The sequence below is a fragment of the Aspergillus aculeatus genome, assembly GCF_001890905.1.
Source record: "Aspergillus aculeatus ATCC 16872 unplaced genomic scaffold ASPACscaffold_8, whole genome shotgun sequence".
In the NCBI taxonomy this organism is placed as follows: Eukaryota; Fungi; Ascomycota; class Eurotiomycetes; order Eurotiales; family Aspergillaceae; genus Aspergillus; species Aspergillus aculeatus.
In genome coordinates this window covers 1,612,792-1,634,707 of record NW_017962983.1, presented here as the reverse complement: position 1 = coordinate 1,634,707, position 21,916 = coordinate 1,612,792, and the positions used below count along the sequence as shown (strand labels likewise).

Here is a 21,916-nt window from a genome sequence, read left to right as displayed (position 1 = left end):
TTTTTAATTAAACTAATTAAATAATAAAATAATAAATAATAAAATAGTTAGATTAGTAAATTGTTTTTTATTAAAATTAATTTAATCTAAATTTATTATTTTTTAATATATTAATATTTTTTAATTTAAGTATATTAACAGTATACAATTGTTATAAATATAATAAATAATCTTTATATAAATTAATTAAATTAAATTTTATTAACTATTTTTAAAAATAACAGACTATTTTAAATTAGTAATCGATATAATATTTTATAGCTAAAAGAAATTCTAAATATATATATTTTATATTATTTTAATTTTAAATTAAAAATTTAATTTATATTTATTTTATTATATATAATAGTCGGACAGATCTGATATATAATATATTAAATATAAAAATTTAAAAATAATTTTATTTAAAAATAAACAGTTTATAAATTAATTAAATAATTATTAAAAATTATAATTTTATAGCAGATTGATTATATATAATTATATATATTTAATATATTATAAATTATTATTAGTAAATTAATAAATAAACTTATATTAAATATACAATTAAAAATTTTATAATTAATAAACTAATTTTATAAAATATTTCCGTTTGCTGAAAGATAGTTTTAATATTAATAATCTAATAATTTATTCTATATTTATTTTTAATATAATTAATAGTTTAAAAATAAGTAGATTATTTAAAGAAATAGAAGATATTAATTTAATATAATTAATAAAATAATACTGCTTACTTTTTTAATATTTTAATAATATAAAACAGATTTAATAACCAAACGGCTGTTATATATAAAATAAATAATATAGTAAATTCCGAAAATAATAAAGAATATAATATATAAAATATACAGATTTATTTAAAGATAATGATATTTTAATATTTTTATAACAGACGAAAGTTTTAATATACAGTTAAGATAATAATTAAAAAAGTTATATAAAATAAAAAATATATAAAATTAAATAAAACTATTTATTATTTTTAATAAAAAAATAATTATTAAATATAAAAATATAAGATACTAATATACTAACTATAAAAATTAATATAAAAAATATTCAAATAAATAAATAAATAAAAATAAAAATAAACAACCAGTTTTTTTAAAAAGATTTAAAAATAATATATTTTTATTATTTATATATTATAAAGTAGAGAGATATATAAAATATAATATTAAAATAAAAAAATATAATTTTTAAATATATTAGAATAAATAATTAAATATATATAAAAATATACTATTAATTATAATATACTGTATAGTTAATAATAAAAATAAAAAATTATTTATTTTTAAAAGAACCCGGAAGGCTGAAAGATTAAATATATTATTTATAATAAATTATAAATACTAATACTGCAGACAGTAATATAAAAAGATACAGAGATCTTGATATACCGATTAAGACAACAGCAGTCATAACTAATAATATATTAAATAATAATATATTATTAATTAATATTTAAAAACTATTTAAATATTAGATTTTAATAATAGTATAGTAATTATCTGGATTCTTTATATAGTTTATATTATTTAATTAAATTTAAAACAGCTTTTTAATTAGATAAAAGCTAATTTTTAAAATAATAATACTAAATTTTAGTAAATCAAAAGTTAAGATTAGATATTATAATTAAAATATAATAAGCAGAAGATTATCGATATATTAAATAAAATTAATTAGTTTTATTATTTTATTTTTAAAAATTATTATATTATTAAGATTTTTACTATAGTTTTAAAGTTTTATAATTTTTATTAATATTAGTTCTTAATATTAAAAGACTTTTTATAAGCTATAATTTAATTTACTAATATTAGTATTAATTTGAAATATTTAAATATATCAAAATTTAACTTTTTTTATATTTTAATATATGAAATATCTATAATTATTTTTTAATAAATTTTATTTAAAATATAGTTACTTATATTTAAGTTTGATCAGAATTAGTAATAATAAATTAATTATTTATTATAAATTATATAATTATTTTTTAAATTTATTATAAACTATTAAAAATTAAAAATATTACTATCTATCTGATTTTTACTATTTATAATAAACTTTTTAAATATTTAAAAAATCTATTAAACAGTTTAAATAGAAAAAAGTATTATAAAAAAACTAATATTTATTAATTTTTATACAGTATAAATAAAGCTTTTTTATTATTATAATAAAATAAATAATATAAAAAATAATATCTTTATTATTAGTATAATATTTATACTATAATATAAACTTCAGTTTTTTTAAAATAAAAATTAAAGTTCGGAATAGCTTGCTAAATATTAGAAAAGTCTTATTAAATATTTTAAATTATATTAATAAATAAAATTAAAATAATAGTTAAAAAGCAATATTTCAAAGTTCTTTAAATTAAATAATAATATTAATTTTTTTCAGATAATAAGATTAGATTAATCCAGTATAAAAAAATAATTTCATAAAATATTTTAATAATTATATATTTTATTTTTTTATTTTTTATTTTAAATTTTTTCAATATCTATTTTAACTATTATATCTGCAATACCGGTTCGAATATTTTAAAAAAATAATTAATATATATATTTTTTATTTATAAAAATTATTTATAATATATTTTTTATTTTTATTATTAATATTATTATTAAATAATTTTTTAAATTAATTTAGAATATCTACTACTATTACTAAGATTTATTAAATATAATTATAATATAAAAACTTATATTATATAAATATATAATACAGTTTAAGATAGAGAAAGAGATTATTATATAAAAAAATTCTTTTTAAAAAAAATTAAAATTAATTGAAAAAAGGTATGATTTTTTTGAAGAAAGCATCGAGCTGATTAGTAATAATAAAAATAATTATAATAATAAATAAAAATAATAATAAAAGAAGCTGTTTCTGAATAATTAAAAATATTAATTTTATTAAAATATATAATAGATAAAAGAAGAAAAAATACCACTTTTTAATATAAATAAAAACTAAATAGTTTTAGTAACTAAAAAACAATAATAATAATAATAATAATAATAATAATAAAGATAATAAAAATAATTTTCTATTAAATATTTAATTATAAATATTAAATGAAATCAGAAAGTATTTATATTATAATAATAATTAATTTATTTTATATGAAATATATATTATATATAAACAAATCGAATTCTCTAATTTTAAGTACTATAAATTTATATATAATTAGATATTTTTTATATTAGATTATTTTAAATTTAAATATAATATTTTAAAAATATAGTTAAAATTAAATAATTTATATAAGCTACTGATCTTACAATATTTATTTAATTTAATAACCTGCAGATATTTATTAAAAATCTATAAATTAAATATTTAAATTTATATCTAATCTGTAGATTAAGTCCATTAATCTATAACCTGCTAAAAACCGGGTTGGGTTTGAACCCGACCCGTAAACCTGCGGGCTTTGGCGAGGCCTAGGGGTGTGTGATGCGGCCACACGAAGCACGGCAGAATTGTCTATGATAATAACACCATGAAGAACACCATAATTTTATTTTTAATATTAAATATACAGGTGATTCTTATTCAGCAGTATTAATATACTTTATTAAAATTATTGATTTATACTTCTAAATTAAATAAAGTTTTTATAAAATAAATATATTAAGATTTTAGCAATAGTATATATTATATATTTGAAAATATCTTTGGAATGTACTGTATCAATCTAATAATATCATTTTTCTAATAAATAATTCATTTAATGGTTCTTTGGAATATCAATTTATAATTATTAATATATATCTTTTTACAAGAAATAATTTAAAATATTTCCAAGGAATTATGAATATAGAATATTGAAAATAATACAGCTTTATAAATTAGAACAATTAAATAATTTGATATAGTTATACTTACAAAATATAATCCGTTTTCTTATTCTACCAATTCTTTTGTTAACTTAGATATTTTTAGTAAAAAAATTAATGTCTGAATATACTCAGTTTTATAGATGTGGTGGTAGTTGAGGGAGTGGCCGGCTCGCTTATGTGGCCGGTCTGCTTACCAAGTATGTTAGTTAATCATCACAGGCTGATCATGTGACTACATCGAAAGAAAGTCCATTAGCTATCATCCACCTTTAGATGGTTGCCACCACCTCTTGACCGACCTCGCCATCCGCAGACGATCCTTTTATATCTCGCCAAGCCCATCTCTGCCCTTGTCCCTTTCATTATTCAGACAGAAGTACTCTTTGAAATTTTGGTTTATTTTGGTTTTTCTGTGAATTAGGTCTTCGGCCTGTTCTTTGTGCGCATGCTTCCTTTCGCGACCGGACAGTCACCCAGGAGTCTTGCTGCGCGAGTATATTAGGGTCCTTCCTTCTTCCTCATCCTCTTGTCTACATGCATTCGTGAGCCCATAAATTATCGATCTTCTACAATTCTATCGTTATCGCTCTTCGACCGAAGTTATCCTACTAAATCTGTCGTCATTGCAGGTTAGAGGGAAGCTCAAATAGCTCAGGTTTGGACTAGCACAGCCCTCAGAAGCCATATTGAAATTCTCTCTCGACTTGTTGCAGAATTGCTTGCATCATCCTTGTATTCGTCACAATCGTCAGACTTGTCTGTATACAGTCATTCGTGGCCACCCATTAGAAGAGAAGTCCTCATTACATATCTGAGCAACGCCTTCGAGAAAGGGTAGTCCTTCGATCTCTGAAGTTGATTGCAAGAGACTGTTTGCAAGTCAATCTGTTATTTGTGATCTGCAAGCCCTCCCGTTCGTTGCTGTTACCAATTGTCTACCTTGTTCTCCCGTGTATCTTTTGTGAAAGTGGCATTCTCCTTTTGATCTAATTACATTGACAACGCAATCATTGGACTTCCAATTGAATAAAATGTCATCATCTGTTCATTTCAAGTTCAAGTCCCAAAAAGAACCCTCCCGGGTAACTTTCGATGGCACCGGTATATCCGTCTTCGAGCTGAAACGAGAGATTATCAATCAAAGTAGGTTGGGGGATGGAACCGATTTTGAGCTCTCTGTCTACAATGAGGATACTGGAGAAGGTTAGTCAGTTTCTACGATTTGTTTCCCAAGAGGCCGACTCTCCACTTTGCTCACGAGCATTCAATAATAAAGAGTCGAAATGTAATCGACATTTGCTAACAAAATTCCCGAGTAGAATACGATGATGACACCAACATCATACCGCGATCGACTTCAGTCATAGCTCGGAGGTTGCCAGCATCAAGGCCAGGGAAAGGCGGCGCCGCCCGGTATGTGTCCGGGAAAATGCCAGTCAATGCGCGCAACACTCCTCGTAATGACCAATTTTCATCAATTCGAACTTCTCTCAATAGCCAACCCGTCAGCAACGGCGTTCTCGAACTTAATAATGCTCAGACTGAAGAGGAAAAGATTAATGCCCTTTTCAATCTGCAGGCGCATCAATGGAAAGAGCAACAGCAAGAAATGGCGAAGTGAGTACAAAAATCCGGTGTTTGCCAGACCTTTTATCATAGCACCACAATCTCCTAATATCCTATAGCGCCACACCCGTCCCTTTTGGTCGTGGGAGGGGTAAGATCGTACCTGGGAGTTCTCAAGAGCGTCCTATGCCCCCGGGGTACATATGTTACCGCTGTCGCGAGAAGGGTGAGTTCTTGCATGTGTCAAGCTTTATGGGGAAGCCTCGCTGACCAAATGTGTAGGACATTTCATACACGAGTGCCCTACGAATAACGACCCCAAATTTGACGGTAAATACAGAGTGAAACGCTCAACCGGAATACCGCGGTCACTTCAAACCAAAGTAGACAAGCCCGAGAACCTCACTCTGGATGGCTCGAATGAAGATTCAAGAAATACCGGCGTTATGGTCAACGCTGATGGCGATTTTGTCATTGCGAAACCAGATAAGGCCGCCTGGGAGCTCTACCAAGAAAAAGCCAAAGCTTCTGCTGCCGCCGCCGCTGAAGCTGCTGCGGCAGAACACAGCAAAGAACTTCAAGCACGTGGCCTAGAATGTCCAATAGACAGAAGAATGTTTCTGGAGCCCACCAAAACCCCATGCTGCCAGAAAACATATTGCAACGACTGCATTGCAAACGCATTGATTGAGAGTGACTTCGTTTGTCCTGGATGTGGAACAGAGGGCGTTCTTCTTGATAACCTGTCAGTCGACGATGACGCCATTGCCAGAATTAAAGAATACGAAACCGAGAAGACAGATCAGAAGAAAGACAAAGAAAAGCAGCCAATGGAGCAAGAGGCTCAAGCAATCAGCAAAGCATCTGGTTCAGGCCAAATCTCCGTGGTAACGAAAGAGGTCTCACCTGCCCTAGCCACGTCAACTGCGCCAACGGCCTCGAAAAAGAGGCCTGCGGATGGTGAGCCTATCAGCACTGCCTCCGAAGGTCTTAGCCCAAGCTCTCTTTCGAAGAAACAGAAAAAAAGTTATTCTCACGGCCAATCTTCTGTCGAGATGCTGGCTACGCAGGCTAAAGATTCACCCAATGGCTTCCAGCAGCCACCTTTTGCCCAGCAAATGAATTTTGGAGGAATTGGGTTCGCGCAAACCCCAGGAATGCCCGCGATACCGTTTCCTGCTCCTGGGTTTGCGTCTGAAGGGGCCGGTTTCTTGAATTATATGGGCATTCCTGCGGCCAATGGGTTTCCACCGAACATCAACCAGCCTTGGAACCTGATGAATGGTGCGAATTTCAACCAGCTCCCTGGCGTAATGTATGGTGATCAAATGGGTGGCTATAGCGCAAGTATGTTTGGCAATGCGGCAGAGTCGAGTTTTAGCATGTTTCCTATGTCACAGATGAATGGGCCAGTCCAGCCAAGTACCGACTTCTCGCAGGGTCTAGAAATTGGCCAATTCTCAAACCAGCAGCGAACCACTTTTAGTACTCCTTTCGCCAGAGAAGAAGACACTGCATATTTTCGTCAGCCTGTTAATCCGCAACGACACCAGGCAAGGCATCGAAGGACGAGACCGAGCGATTACCGGGAACTCTGAGAACATACTCTGGTGTTGGCCATAGCTCTGTGAAAACCCTGCCTTCAGCGCTGACTTCCTCGTATCTCTTCGGACTCTGATCCCTTGCTTAGATTACAACTTCACGGGAGTTTTCGTTCTACCATTATTTCTAATTCTCATAGGGCATGATATGTGTACTTTTAACCAGCATCAATCCAGTTAACCTTTTGCGTATATGGATTAACTTCCCTTGTCGATCAAGCCCTTTAGGCCGGCCTTATGGATATCCTTATACCCGTCTTGGCGATGACCAGACTTGTGACCCATAATCTATGTAGTAGATGGAGTATTGAGTATAAACACCCTGCGATCCGGAGTAGAAGTCCGTGTATGTCTCCCTCTTACCAATACCTATCGCCGGGAGATCGGCAGAGTGGGGTTTGATTTCCCATCAACCCCGAGGTCATATGATACGAGTATGAGTACGTAGTTCCGCGCGTAACAGAATGGACGGATCCACCCGCAGGCCCCTTCTGTGACCTGTCACTTCTCCAACCCGTCAGGCTGTCGATTACAAAAATCTGCCAGTTAACATCGTCATCCTATCGAGTTGCAACACCTCTTCGAAGATCTTCAATCTTATTATTCCTTTCGACGGTCCAGCTGTCATCGAAGATTCGGTGACTCAAGAAGTCTTTTCTTAAGCCTACAACATTCATAACCCCTCCTAACCGTACAATCAGTCCCTAGTTTCTCTCCGTCAAGTTCCCACCATGGCCAAATCATCAAACGATATCAGTAGTAGTGATAGTCAGCTGCAACGGTGCTCTGAGAGATCCCGTCGGGTCAGCGTTCTTGCAAGCTGTTACAGTGTGAATACTATCACCTCCGCAGTTACTGGGTTCCACTACTGCACTGCTATGGGCACCGGTAAGATACCCTTTCCCAAGGAAGCTGCCTGCTCCATCCACAGATGTTAATGTAGCACGGCACTCAGGAGCACAGTGGTATCCCTGAGGTCCCCTCAGGGTTTAAGCCGCCTTCACGTCCTCCCCTTGACTTGTCCATCATTCCCGGTATGGGTATTAGCTGGCCAGGGAACAACTTATCGGAGCATAAAGGGGAGGCAACGCATGCTATCCCGGAAGAGTGTGAGAGGCTCTTCTGCGAGCACCTGTCTGTAATATTCCTTGGTGAGAGGAGATTTACTGAGCAGGAGTCGCCTGGGATGGGTGCGTATCAAAGCCAGCCAGAAATTGTCGAGGCTATGCACACGCCGATCCAGCATTGGCTCGAAGTTCTGGATTACACAAATGACATTACTTATCGAGGGTTTGTGACTAACACGAGCGATGGCCAACCAACCATATTCGTGTTTTTCTCTGACCAAACTTTGGGCCACGGCCTCAAAACTGGGTATGTGACCCCAAACCTGGTCGGGCCTCCATAAACCAGCACATTTCATCATTCGTGCTTATTAATCTTGACATGATCTAGTTTGGTGGCATTATTCGAGCTTGCAAGTATTAGTGCATTCCAATGCTTGCAAATTGTTGCTTGTATCCCGCGTTCGCACAATGCGGTCGAGCTCCAAATCGTAAGGAACCTTGGGTGGTGTGGTTTTAATCTAACTACTTTGCAACAATGGAGTGTCGAAAATGACCTGAATCATACATTGAGCGATAAGTGGCTCTTCTTAAGCGCCGAGGTATAATCAAAGGGACATGTCCGCTTTCTTTAGAGTCTTATGATACTATGGCTACTCGTATAGCAGTGATTTCCTCTGGTGCAGCAGCCTACTTTTCTACTTTGCGTCGAACAACACTCCTAAGGTTCCTGTTTCCTAGCATGTCCTAGTCATCTGAAATATCCGGCACCATCTGATGATGCTTGTTGGCCTACTTCTAGAAGCAATTCGAACCATTTTAGGCTCAATTGTACTCCCAGGGCTCGTTCAACGTGCAATGGTGTCTTCGGTGGTTCCAATTGTCGCATATCGGCTCTCCTACGATACTTACCTGTAATGAATCACCTTATTACGGGAATGGCTGATGTTGCGGGCGCCAAGGGACAAATGGCGGATCACGCGGAGATGACCTCAGGACTACCTATGCTATAGTTAACGGTAGCTATAAGGTAGACAAATTTCAGAAGATATATTCTTCCAATCACCCACTGGTCCTTTTGAGTTGAGGTGTCCTGATGATACTTCTGTTGAATATACCTGCAATACAGTTGTGTTAAACGCTCCGATGTTTCCTAAGTTTTTACTTCGTCCAGGTATCTTGCGCTCCAGGCACGTTGCAACCCAGGGACCGTCCTCTGGACTAGACCCAATACCTTCTTTGGAGGAGACGAGTAACGACACCAATAAGTTCTTGATGGGCCATGTGTCCTGTATCCGTTGCTCTCATTGCGCGGCCGATTTATGCTTGACATCGCAAATAATCAGCAAAGGCTTCACTGGCCGTCATGGCCGCGCGTTGCTTGTATCTGCACGAATTATTGCCAGTGCGGTTTCTATTAATCCATCTTCCGCAGCGACAGATTGTCTCCCAAATACCATCGTGCAAAAACCTATACCTCGACGATTAGTGACCGGTGCGCACATGGTAAGCGATTTAAATTGTGCCCTCTGTGGAACTGTACTCGGCTGGAAATATGTCTCCGCAGAGGAGGAATCACAACTCTACAAGGTCGGCAAGTTCATACTAGAGACCGAGAAAATTACAGCGTCACCGTTCTGGGAGTCTGCACCGAAGGCCAATCTGCTTCTCAATTCTGAAACCTCATGCTCTGAAGAACACCGGGAAAGCTTATCGGAAGACGTTATAGAATTCGACAGCCAGGATGAGGATGAATGCGAAGATCTCTTCGCCGGGATTTGGAGCCCTGGTCTAGCTATGCGCCGCAGAAGTCGCAAAATGGAACATTATCTTTCTAGGTTCAGACACAACCCATCATGATCAACCTCAAGAGATTTACCGACCCGGGAACAACTGTGCATCCAACCAATTTCCAAGCCAGACAACCCGCAAGAGCGACTGTATCTTGTCAGTCTTCAACTTCGTCCGGGTGTTGCACTTGCCGACCAGCTTTTGCAGTTCTACAGGGCGCAGCGTTTATCATCATTGGTTGTGCTTTCCCACAATGAGTACGATTTTACCTTGTATTTTTCATGCATAATGTCCTTATTCAACTGGGTATCATAATTCAATATCAACGAAACTGGGCGTCAAATTCACGATGAGAGCTTGCAGTATTGTGAGAGGTGGAGGGCGGAGCCCGTAGATACGGGTGAAATGCACGTGGGTTTTAGGAGTTCACCAGCTATTATATCGTATCCTTGATGTCGGTAGTTCGGGCTCTTTTTGGTGCGGAGTCTTGGGTCTTATCTCCAACCATACGCCTTTTAGTCGACTCCCCAGTTTGGGGCCGAGAGGCGCTAGTAGGCTTTCGTTTCACAAATGCAGATAAGTCATTTGCATTTTCGGTGACTGCGTCAAGTCGAGCCTTTCGTTCAGAAACAGGTTGTCCTACAATTTGACCCAGGATGCCTCTAAGCATGGTGTCTTCCACATCGCTAGCTTTCAAGGATGAGGCGACAGGGCGTTGGAGGTCGACGAGCTGTCAAATAGATGTGAGGGTCGAGGCTCCCAACAAAAACAGAAATGCAAGGCGGAGGCTTACCCTTTGCTCCATGTCGGAAATAATATCCTTCACATTAGCTATCTTTCTTCTCATGGCGATAGCCTTATCTTCATCCGGCGAGTCATTCATATCCAATTTCGCTTGTTCCTGGGCCATTCTGACTCGACAGCTTTCAATAGCGTGCTCCATTTGTATAATAGCCTCTTTTCTCATTTCCTCATCGACCTTACCATCTTCAGTTTGTGCACCGTCGTTAGCTTTGCTCACCGATGCGAATTCGAGGGCGAGGGAAAGCTTGTAATGGCATTCGGCAACGGAGGGGTCTTCCATGGGGAACAGCAACTGTCTTAAACTTAAAGCTGTCCTCAAATCTGCCACTGCATCCGCAAACCTTTCAGCTTCGAGTGAGATCTCAGCTTGTAGGTCATACGTATCAGCAAGTCGTTCTTTGATTTGCTTGAGGCTTGAGGGTGCCTTCGCAGATTTCCCTTTCCCGGCATCCTCCTCCAATGCATTTAGCTTCTTCTGGTACAGTATACGCGCCAGATCGAGAACCTCATAGGCATTGGCAAAGTCATCCTCCTCTTCGACAAGCGGGGGATCATCTTCGTCTTCAGTATCGGAATCGTCGAAATTCTCGTCGCCTGTAAATTGAAAGTATGGTTTGCTCGTATCCTCGGACGGCTTAGCCTTGACTTCAGATCTTGGTTCTGCAGACTGCGCCTGGACGATAGCATCTTGAATGACACTCTCTGCTGTCGGTGTTGGATTGTTGGGTTGAGAAGGGGGCTCGGTAGCCACCTTTGATCCAAGAACATCGCTCCTACTAACAGCAACGTTATAAAGGGCTTTCCCGTAAGCGAAGAGAAGATCGGCATTGTCGAGTGCTAGTTCGCCATTTAGTTTCGCCTGAAGCTCCGTAGCCTCGGAATATAGCTCCGCGGCCGCGCTGAAATCTTTGATTGCGTCTTTCGCTGCAGCTTGACTGATAAGATTGTCCAAGGACGCCCGGTCATCACCGTCACAATCTCCTCGGGGTGGGGTGACACCCAAGTCATTTGTTTCCGCCATGTTAGCTATCTGAAAGGAATTGACTATAGGTATCGGTATGCTTGCAGCTCGAGTCAGCAGTGTGAAGGAGAAATCATCAGAGACATCGGATGGACAACCCATACAGAGCTCAATCGGGATGCAGGATGCGATGAACTGCGCAGGGCGAATCGAGTCTTTGAACAAGGAGGGCGATAAACCAGTGAACAAGAACCGGGAAGGGGAATATAAGTTATCAAGTTGACCAAGGCGACTCGCCTAAGTATATAGGTCAGCGTCAAGTGGTTTCTGACTAGTTTTCCGACAAAGAGAAATAAAAGACCTCCCGCGATTACTTATCGCGGGAAGGCGCGTGCGCCGCGCGACAACCTCGCGTCCCGCTCGGGCAAGATAGCTAGCTATCGGATTCGGTCCCGCAACCGTTGTGACGACTCACATTTGAAAGACAACAACGAATCAGGGGGTATTCTAGGCATATCACGCTTTTGCTCACGAGGGTCAATTGCGATCACCCTACCGGGAAGAACTGGTTGAGTTGTCTCTTGGTCTTGTTGCAACCGAAAGGCAGTTATCAACACTTCTTTCCTGACGCCAACATTCATCTCGAGCCTCAAGCATGGATACGGATCCCATTCCTTCATCATCGCCTGGATTTGGCACTCCTGCGCACCCTTTTCGAAAGACCAGACCCAATCACGCTCCTACGCGAACCTCGATACTTCCCATTCTACTTCCACCCTCTACTCTTCGTCCTGTAGCCTTTCGGACTTTTACGCGGAAGCACAACCTCACGATCTCATCATCTGCTCTCCAGACCTTAGCAAATTTCGTGGGAAGGAACTGTGGATCGGGATGGCGGGAAGAGGGCCTTGCTGAACGTGTGCTGGATGAAGTTGCCAAGAGCTGGAGGAAAGCCGGAGGTGGTGTGATTGTTGATGAAGGTAAAGGGGCCTCATTGAAGGCTATCTTGCAAGTCCTGGAGGGTAATATGAGTGGGGGAAGAATGGTCGCGGGGAAGAATACATCGGCACATGAGGCCACCTCAAGCCGAAGTCCGAGCTTGGACAGCAGGGGTTTAATTTCGGAGACTGTTCTTGCAGCAAACACCCTTCAAGGCGGAAAGTCCGAAGAGGCTGACTCGGCTCTACATCCACGGCAATGGTTGAGGATTATTGAAGCATTTGATATTCCACGCTTAACATATCATGGGGATATGAAGTATTTCGAGATTGCTAAATCAAAGCCCTCACTCTTTCCGTCGCCGTCTCATAAAACTGCCTTTTTCAGAGACCGCTACAACATCGTTCACCAACGGCTCCTTCGGAACGAGTCATTTCAAACATCATCAGGGTTGTCTAGTGAGTCGGTTTTTCGGCGAACATCATTAACCGGCTACAAATTGACACCGGTCGCAAATCTGCTGGGAAGAAGCGGGACTTCCCACCTAATCCTTGGCTTACTCTCAGTGTCACCCACCGGGGAGCTCTCTCTAAGTGACCAAACCGGAAGTATTGTTCTTGATCTGAGTCATGGGCGAATTGTCCCGGAAGACGGTTCTTGGCTTGCCCCTGGAATGTTTGCTCTTGTAGATGGGGTCTACGAAGAGGAAGCACATGTTAAGGGATCTTCACTCGGTGGTAATTCCGGCGTTGGTGGAGCCATTGGAGGGAAATTTATGGCCCTTTCTATTTGTGGGCCTCCATGTGAGCGCCGCGACATCACCTTGGGAACAAGCAACCGACAACGCAATAGTGAAATCAGCTCAAGCGGAGGTCTGGGCTGGGTAGACTTCCTAGGGGTTGGGAGTGAGCGGGCACAAGGCCCACGCATGAGGCAAGTCCAGTCTCAATATTTAGAGAATGTTCACGACAACGCTGAAGATGGTCGCCGACTCAAGCTGGCGATCATGAGTGAGGTCAACCTCGACGACATGGGGACTCTGGATGCCTTGAAAAAGGTTTTTGGCTACTACAGCAGCCTTAATGTGGTCGAATTTCCGCTAGCATTCGTCCTTATCGGAAATTTTGTGCAGAAAGCAATAATCAACAGCAGTGGTCAGGCAGGCAGTATCGAGTACAAAGAATACTTTGATGCATTATCCTTGACACTTTCTGAGTTCCCCCTGCTGCTACAGCATTCGACCTTCGTTTTCGTCCCAGGTGACAATGATCCATGGTCGTCAGCTTTCTCAGCTGGTGCTGCTTCCACAGTACCGCGCCATGCTATTCCCGAGTTGTTCACTACCAGAGTGAGACGTGCGTTTGCCGCAGCAAATTCACATGTTGATCGCTCCAAGACGTCTGAGCCGCCTGGCGAAGCAGTATGGACTTCTAATCCTGCGCGTTTGACACTGTTCGGACCTCTCCATGACATCGCCATATTTCGAGATGACATATCGAGTAGGCTTCGACGCAGCGCAATCAAGGTCGGCCCAGGCGACATGACTGACACCAATGGGAACAGTGGCTTAGAAGTTGAGAATCAGCCAGCTCCTCAAGCTCAATACACGTCTACTGATGCCAATGCAATGCCTTCTGCAACTTCGATTGCTCGAAAGCTTGTGAAGACCATCCTAGATCAAGGAAACTTGTCGCCTTTCCCACTCTCTCTACGACCTGTTCTCTGGGACTATGCGTCTTCACTTCAGCTATATCCACTGCCGACCGCGCTCATCTTGGCTGACCCAGAATCTGTTCCATTTTGCATGACGTACGAAGGCTGCCATGTTATGAACCCAGGAAGGGTTGTTTCAGGAAGTGGTCTTACTTGCGTTCAATGGATAGAATATGACGCTATAAAAAACCGGGGACGGGTCAGAGAAGAGCGTTACTAGTCATCTTTTCGCTAGAGCACAAATGCGACACGTGAGCAACTTATACATTTGGGAAATGTTACTCTAGCCACCGAATTACCATTAGCCCGGTTAGGATGTCATCAGGCAATAGAATTTTCCCGAGATTAATGAGACAGGAGAACATTCCTTGTCGGATAAGGCAATGACGCGATGTAGGCTCATTTTCACTTCCATTATCATATCATACTTGGAGACCGATGTCGAATTCTGCTGGAGTCTCACGCTGCAGAATACTCATCAGACTTAAAACCGCATTGGAAACATAAACCTGGGGTTAACTACCACAAAATTCCAAGAGGAATGTGGAAGCGAATAAGCAAGATACACCATACGAGATTCACAAATAGAAGCACAATCTATAAAGGTGCTTCGAGGCATTTATATATGAAGTGGACTGATATAGATATGGACATGTGCAAATATGGGTTCCATTTCAGAAGCCTCTATTCTAGTCGATCATGATGACATCCGCAGTGCTTGAAGCAACACTGGCAGAGTGTTGAGTTGTCCTTTCCTGCAAATGAGCGAGACGTGACGAATCCTGGCGTACTGGTTTCGTTGCCACTCCCGAGGCAACCTCACTGAGCGCCGTAGCTTGCGTGGGCGTGACGGTCGATAATTCCCTGGTACCAGCTTTATTCAAAGAAGGATTGGGAACGGAGGCAGCAATGCATCTGTGAAGTTCCCCCAAAATATTCCCAACCCGGTCAACTTGTGCAATTACACCATTTCCAAGCCCTCTCCAACCATCGCCTTTGGAATCATACAGAGACTGCTGTACCTTGGACATAGAATTGACCTGGTCGGAACCAGACTCGGAGCTGTTCACATTTCTGAGCACCCACACTAGGCGGTTCGAACGTATCCTGGCAACCAATTGAAAGTGCAAATTTGCATCAGGATAGTGAATAACATACGTCATGGCGTTGCGCACCGTCACCTGCACCTTCAAGGACTCATTGCGAGAAGTGTTATCCATTATATGATCCAAAGCTCGCATTAAAGGTAATGTGCTTGTCAGGAGTTCAGCAATGGTCTCTATGCTGGCCTCAGCTGAAGTACGATTCAGGCTAGACGCAAGAGATCCCTCGATTCGACGATGGGGGTTTGTGGAGTCAAATTTTATGCCGAGCTGCAAGCGGAAGATCGAATCAGACCTGGTCGCAAGCTCGGTCGCATCGGCCTCTGAAAGAGAGGGGTTTCTTTTGATGTCAACCTCCAGCCTGGCAGCTAAGTCCCTTTCAGGTCCATAGTTGAAGGAGATGCCAGACAGCGATATTGACGTGACCTCTATCTTCTTCCGTTGCAAGGTATCTAGGATAGACAACACACATTCGAGTCTCTGTAGATCTTCTACGAGACCAATGATGACTGGTCGACCTGTTGGTGCAAGTAGACGAATTGCAAAGCCGTTATGGCTCTCTTGAAACACTAAAGAGCGGTCCCACTTGGATATGAGGGCACTGAAAGCTTTCACAGGAATATTCAATCTTCCGTAGGCCCCAATTATGGCGAGATTTGCCTGTGAATTGATACCAAGGAATGTAAGACGAATGGTTTCTCTGATGAAACCTTTCTGCCTTATTCCTGCAGGTAGAACTAAGCGTAAGGCGTTGGGAAGCTTGGCAGGTTCATATCGAAGTGAAATGTCTGGAATCTGGAAGCCAGCCTCGATTCTCAGCTTGTGCGCAGGAGGACATGATTTGATTGCGTCTAGGTCGGCCAGATAACGGGAGTTGGCATATATTGTAAGAATTCCTGATAGACTGTGCCCAAGATTCACAAAGGACATATAACTCTTTTCAAGCCGAGATGAGATGAAAGTGTTGCTGACGACCTGAGCCAAACGAAAAGTGGGCCGGCTGCCGACATTCACATCATATGCTGAATGTCTTTTGGCTACGACCCCCAATCGAAGTTGAACAAGCCACCAATTATCACCATCCATGCTGCTCGTTGCTGCTACAATCCAGTTTCGCTCCCAAGATTTGTGGCTGAAGAAGGAGAAGCGCAGAACGTTCAATGGAAAGACCCTGCGAACGTCTATATTCAATATCCGTGGGTTTATCACGTCGAAACCTAGCATTTGCAAATAGCATTCGACTTCTTCTATAGCTGCAATGCACCGGAGGCGTGCAACACGGGTGACAATGTCATCGACAGCAGGTTTGTCTGCTAGCCGATCATTGTCAGGCCGCTCCAAGATATTGGGCGTAGTGGAAAAGACGTTCGCTCCTGACATCGGCTCCACAGAAACCCTGAGGTATCTGGTTTCCGTGAGTTGAACATCGAGTAGGCAGTTACCGGGCTCAGTGGTTGTGAGCTGGGCTCGTAAGGACAACGTGCTGGTTGAATATAGTAAGCTTTGACTTATGCTGTGATATGCCGAGGAGACGGTATGAGATACGTGCAAGGCGATAACACTTCGAAGTAACCGTTCCATAGAAATGTTCGCCGTGTCAAAATCGATCAACCCAGAATTGACCTCTTCTCCATCTTTTATCCAGCGCAACCCTAGGTAGGGTGGCACAGGGCTCCCGTGGATAGATCCGCGACGGCCGCTATTGATCCCGATTTCTAACCAGCTCTTGCTACCAGGCTTCCGTGCCCAATAGTGGACAACAACCGTTCGATGTAGCAGCTCGATGCGCAATACATCAGTCCAGAGTCCCCTTGCCATTTCGGTGGCTTGTTTAAAGAGGACATTGATCTTGTTCGTAAGAACCAGATTATGTAATAGATCGAAACAGCCGGGCAAGCCGCGAGTCTGAAGTACATCATTGACTTTGGACTCAAGCTCGTTGAATATTCGACCTTTGGGGATTGGTGACGATGGACGGAAGAGGAAGCGAATGTCGACGAAAAAGAATTGTGACAATCCACTTCCTTCTCCAATGGACAGGTCAAGCTCAAATTCAGTAGGTACGATAAAAGTGACTCGACCGTCATGAATGCTGTAAGTTTGAAAGGAAGGAGGAAGCTCATCATGCAGCGCAAGTCGGGTACATAGTAATCGGTTAATTTTTTGTAACTTCCTTAAAGCTCTTCTCGGCGTTAGAAGCTTGGGAGGCTTGTAACCGAGCTGGCACACCGCATGTTAGATTGGGGCATTAGTTTCAGGCACAAGTAACTTACGGTAAGCATGGACGCCACTCTTCCCTTGGATAATACCTCAAGGGACGTCCTGATATCCGGATTGGCCACCTGGGCTCGAACGAGGTCTTTCTTCATCTCTCCAATCCATTGTAGCGCGCCTGTGTATGCTTGGTGACGTGTACGTATAAAATTCTGAATGTCGATCAGCTTGCTGACATCTGCAGCTTGTCGACCCCATTGAGAAAGAACGAGAAGCTTGATGAAGTCGGCACGTTTAGCGTGAGAAAATTCGAGCACACGGAGCTTCTTCTGTATATTCTCAGACGACTGGTTCCCCGGTGGCTTCCCCACGATGGGGACTGATGCAAATCCTGGGTCATTGGGAGCCACCTGGATTTCTGCGAGTTCCGTGATCAAATCAAGTAGATCGTTCCAGCATTGTTGAGCTGATCTATTGAGTAAGATCGAAAAGGGAAAGAATCCTTGCGTCACATGTGGTAGCTCTGGTAGTTCTCTCGTTTTTGCCAACACGGGTGTGACGGTTGATGCGTCCGTGCGATAAGCGGAACCCTTCTCCAGGCCGGTTGCGTAGAGAGAGCCGTTTTGAACAACAGCAGAGCCTTTCATTGGCGCCTTCTCCCCGGCAGAATAAGATACACCATTCTGCGAGTCGTTGGGTGATCCCTGTATCTGTCCGCCGATGTTGGCAGTGTCCATGACTACGCCCGGCATGTTCCAGAAGACATAAGCTGGATCTCAGTCGCTCTAAGCCCTCCCCTTCTCACCCTCTGCACGAGAAAAGGGGAGTAATCTGATGTAGGACTGTGCCTCTTCAAAGCAGCCAAAGCTGATGCAAGAAGGGATGTAGAATTGCGGAACACGGATGGATGGCCACTAGTCAAACCGGAGGTCTGGTATATAGCCTACATAGGAGTATCACCATCGACCGAAGCAAAGGTGTTGAACGTATCGCAATGGATGCGATAGATATATGATCTGCAGCTTCGTAGAATCGCAAGCCAACGTAAGCGCAGGTGGACTCGGTGCGGCCGCGAGCTTATTCCATCCAAACAACGAGAATCGAATGCTCAAAGAGTGGATCTTTTCAATGGTTGGCTGATATTACCAGCTACTGTGTGGTGTTGTTGAAGGTAGTGGTTTTCGTAACGGAATCTGTGTCCAAGGTTGTGAGGAGCAACTGCGACACAAGCACTGGCTGATCGATTCACGATAAAAATGGCGTATAGAACGGAGACCGAATTATCGATCTGGGAGCGGGGAGGAGGAGATTTGCGTATGAGACAGTACGAGGTGATAACCTATGGCGAGATTAAAACAGATTTTGTATATCAAAGCTGCGGTGGACTGGGACACTCCAAGCAGAGGATTGATATTCCGGTAAGGAAACAAGGCAAAGTGATTGATAAATGAAGCCGGCGCGATGCGCTGCAAATGCACGAGCCCAGGTCCAGCCTCAGTTGGCTCAGCGGTCGCCTCAGTTACGTAATCCCATAGATCCCAGCAACTTTTCCCCAAGCAGGACTAGTGTACTACTATGGTCTACTCAGTGCCCCGTACACCAGTGCTCTCCTTATGTTGTTGCGGAGCGCGTGTCGGTTGCAGCGATACTGTTGATTTGCACTTTGACTATCAGACAGACAATTTTCCTCCTTATGCTATCTCTGTAATCTGGAGACCTCGTCTGCTGCCGCAGTAAAAAGACTACTACATTATTGTGTATCATGAGCCTATAACACCACCATCATTTTCCTTTGGCTACGTTTGAGATTCCCTCATACCTCTGAGAGCTTCAACTTGGATCACAGTAGGCACAGCGCGATATCGATTCGAACGTGGGTGATCAACAAAGAGCATTCAACCTGTCTTGTCTGGACTAGCTGCTGCGAGTGATCATCCATCGTGGTCTGCTCAGCTCAGTGTTGACGAGAATACAGAGACTGCATTGGCTCCTGACACAGTGAAATAACTGCTGTTATCTTTATCTGCTATATACGCTGCTTCTGGAGCGTCTCGGGCCATCATGCAGGGACATCATGGGGGTGGGAGTGATCCTCCCCAATACCCGGGTGAAGATGCACGGCCTACTAGTAAGAAAGAGCTTGCTGGCTGGTACAGCTATGGTTGGGCTGCAGAGGTTTTCGCTGTATGTGCCATGGGTATGTTTTGAACCGAGGCATTATTGAAAAGTTGCATATCCTGATTGATGGTTTTTTCAAAGGGTCGTTCCTCCCCATTACTTTGGAGCAAATGGCTAGGGAACGTGGTGTCCTTCTATCGGACCAGACAATCCCATGTAGTGCAAGTTGGAATCACTCACAAAACCAAGCACAATCGGCCCTTGTGTATGCGCGACCTGGGGCAGCCACTGTAGCGCAATGCGTGGTTAATATTCTAGGATTACAAGTGAACACTGCAAGCTTCGCTATGTATACTTTCTCGGTGAGTGTCTTTGTTCAGGCTATCTTCATTGTGTCTATGTCGGGCGCCGCAGACCATGGGAATCATCGCAAGATGCTTCTAGTCCTTTTTGCTTTAGCCGGCTCCGTTGCCACAATGCTCTTCCTTGCGATATCGCCGCGTGTTTACATCCTGGGTGCGCTGTCTGCGATTGTAGCCAATACCTGCTTTGGGGCCTCTTTCGTGCTTCTCAATTCGTTCCTGCCTTTGTTAGTCCGCCACCACTCTTCCTTGCTCAAAAGAGATGCGGCTAGTCCTTTCAGGCCTATCGCCCCAAACAGTAGCTACACCGACGTCCCAGCATCTGCCCCCCCGCATGAAGTTCGAGAGACAACTCCGCTGGTTCAATCCGGTCGGCTGCATCATCTAGCAGATCGCAAACTGGTCTCTATAAAGAATAACCAGGAACTCGAGCTGTCCTCCAAAATATCTTCTTATGGGATCGGCATTGGCTATATTGGCGCGGTGATATTACAAGGAATATGCATCGCCGTGGTCTTTGCGACTAGGCAAACTACTTTCTCGCTTCGTCTTGTTCTCTTTCTGATCGGACTCTGGTGGTTTCTTTTCACGATTCCTGCTGCGATATGGCTGCGTTCTCGACCAGGACCACCTCTATCTCATGTCTCGCACAGCAAGAACCATCGCGCGTGGGGTGGCTATGTTGCATATGCCTGGAAGTCTCTGCTCCGGACAGCAATGCGTACTCGGCACCTGAGAGATATTCTATTGTTTCTTGCTTCGTGGTTTCTTCTCAGTGACGGAATTGCAACAGTGAGTGGGACGGCCGTGCTCTTCGCTAAAACCCAACTCGGTATGCCGCCTGCTGCATTGGGCCTGATCAACGTGGTTGCAATGGCAGCAGGTGTATTCGGTGCATTCTCTTGGGGCTATATTGCGCGGTTCTTTGGTCTGAGTGCATCACAAATCATCATTCTATGCATTCTGTTGCTTGAGATTGTGCCGCTCTATGGACTTCTAGGATTCATTCCAGCCGTTAAGGAATTGGGTTTCTTAGGACTCCAACAACCATGGGAGATGTATGTGCTGGCCATAGTCTACGGGCTTGTCATGGGAGGATTGTCTTCCTACTGCCGAAGTTTCTTCGGGCAATTGATCCCTCCAGGCTACGAAGCGGCTTTCTACGCGCTTTATGCCATCACTGACAAAGGATCCAGCATCTTTGGCCCGATGATTGTTGGACTCGTCACGGATCGATATGGTGATATAAGACCCGCATTCGTCTTTCTTGCCATATTGATCTTGTTTCCATTGCCTCTTATGTTGCTTGTCGACGTTGACCGTGGGAAACGAGATGCCTTGGCACTTGCGACTGAATTGGAAGGCGAAAGGGGGGTACAGTCGCTCGGTTCTGGAACGAATTCACGCGTCTCCACTCACAGTGAACGACGAGTCATGCAAAGTGAGTGAGCCATGAAGTGTGGAACAGTGTCTTTCGTAGCAGCATTGGGATAGTTGCGTATTTCTTCTTGTCTCCTTGTCCCTCCACTTCCTTGTGCCTGAATAGTGAGTCTTGAGTATGATCTCTTTTATTCTTGGTGTGGGCTAGAGCCCCGTGTCGAAAGCTCGATATAGGTTCTCCAGACACGTCGATTCTGTCTCGATAAAACGTACCTCTGCACAAGTAAAGATAAGATTGCATGACAGAATGTGTTGGATTGATGTAAATATTCTTTTGCTGGGCTCTTGTTACAAAATTGACGTATCGTTCCAACTTGGGAAAAGATGGAGAGCACCGCATCGGTGGCATGTTGCTAAGGGGCTAA

At 41.9% G+C, this 21,916-nt stretch overlaps 7 protein-coding genes across 7 annotated transcripts; 5 read left to right on the top strand and 2 right to left on the bottom strand.

Annotated features, from left to right (window-relative positions):
* Nucleotides 1-4,906: 4,906 nt before the first annotated feature.
* ASPACDRAFT_52552 (cleavage polyadenylation factor subunit MPE1) lies at nt 4,907-7,039 on the top strand (the record flags this gene model as incomplete). The annotated part of the gene is made up of 4 exons (XM_020202633.1): nt 4,907-5,078; nt 5,195-5,492; nt 5,561-5,667; nt 5,724-7,039. 4 exons carry the CDS (start codon nt 4,907-4,909, stop codon nt 7,037-7,039), a joined length of 1,893 nt encoding a protein of 630 aa, XP_020056403.1.
* Nucleotides 7,040-7,773: 734 nt separating this feature from the next.
* Nucleotides 7,774-8,714, top strand: ASPACDRAFT_29257 (ornithine decarboxylase antizyme; the record flags this gene model as incomplete). Its single annotated transcript, XM_020199627.1, has 4 exons — nt 7,774-7,930; nt 7,974-7,975; nt 8,001-8,416; nt 8,498-8,714. The coding sequence occupies 4 exons, from the start codon at nt 7,774-7,776 to the stop codon at nt 8,712-8,714; spliced, it is 792 nt and encodes a 263-aa protein (XP_020056402.1).
* A 538-nt stretch (nt 8,715-9,252) lies between these two features.
* ASPACDRAFT_29018 (yippee/mis18 family protein) lies at nt 9,253-9,966 on the top strand (the record flags this gene model as incomplete). Its single annotated transcript, XM_020199603.1, has 1 exon — nt 9,253-9,966. One exon carries the CDS (start codon nt 9,253-9,255, stop codon nt 9,964-9,966), a length of 714 nt encoding a protein of 237 aa, XP_020056401.1.
* A 221-nt stretch (nt 9,967-10,187) lies between these two features.
* Nucleotides 10,188-11,857, bottom strand: ASPACDRAFT_79006 (SHNi-TPR domain-containing protein). Its single transcript, XM_020205307.1, has 3 exons — nt 11,827-11,857; nt 10,691-11,762; nt 10,188-10,627 (listed from the first exon to the last, which is right to left on the bottom strand). Exons 2-3 carry the CDS (start codon nt 11,720-11,722, stop codon nt 10,334-10,336), a joined length of 1,326 nt encoding a protein of 441 aa, XP_020056400.1. The 5' UTR covers nt 11,723-11,762; nt 11,827-11,857; the 3' UTR covers nt 10,188-10,333.
* A 460-nt stretch (nt 11,858-12,317) lies between these two features.
* On the top strand, nt 12,318-14,534 carry ASPACDRAFT_79005 (DNA polymerase epsilon noncatalytic subunit; the record flags this gene model as incomplete). The annotated part of the gene is made up of 1 exon (XM_020205306.1): nt 12,318-14,534. The coding sequence occupies one exon, from the start codon at nt 12,318-12,320 to the stop codon at nt 14,532-14,534; it is 2,217 nt and encodes a 738-aa protein (XP_020056399.1).
* Nucleotides 14,535-15,003: 469 nt separating this feature from the next.
* Nucleotides 15,004-18,383, bottom strand: ASPACDRAFT_29374 (mediator of RNA polymerase II transcription subunit 14; the record flags this gene model as incomplete). The annotated part of the gene is made up of 2 exons (XM_020199637.1): nt 15,004-17,637; nt 17,691-18,383. The coding sequence occupies 2 exons, from the start codon at nt 18,381-18,383 to the stop codon at nt 15,004-15,006; spliced, it is 3,327 nt and encodes a 1,108-aa protein (XP_020056398.1).
* An 875-nt stretch (nt 18,384-19,258) lies between these two features.
* ASPACDRAFT_1901560 (MFS transporter) lies at nt 19,259-21,897 on the top strand. Its single transcript, XM_020198764.1, has 2 exons — nt 19,259-19,828; nt 19,891-21,897. The coding sequence occupies exons 1-2, from the start codon at nt 19,693-19,695 to the stop codon at nt 21,558-21,560; spliced, it is 1,806 nt and encodes a 601-aa protein (XP_020056397.1). The 5' UTR covers nt 19,259-19,692; the 3' UTR covers nt 21,561-21,897.
* Nucleotides 21,898-21,916: the final 19 nt, after the last annotated feature.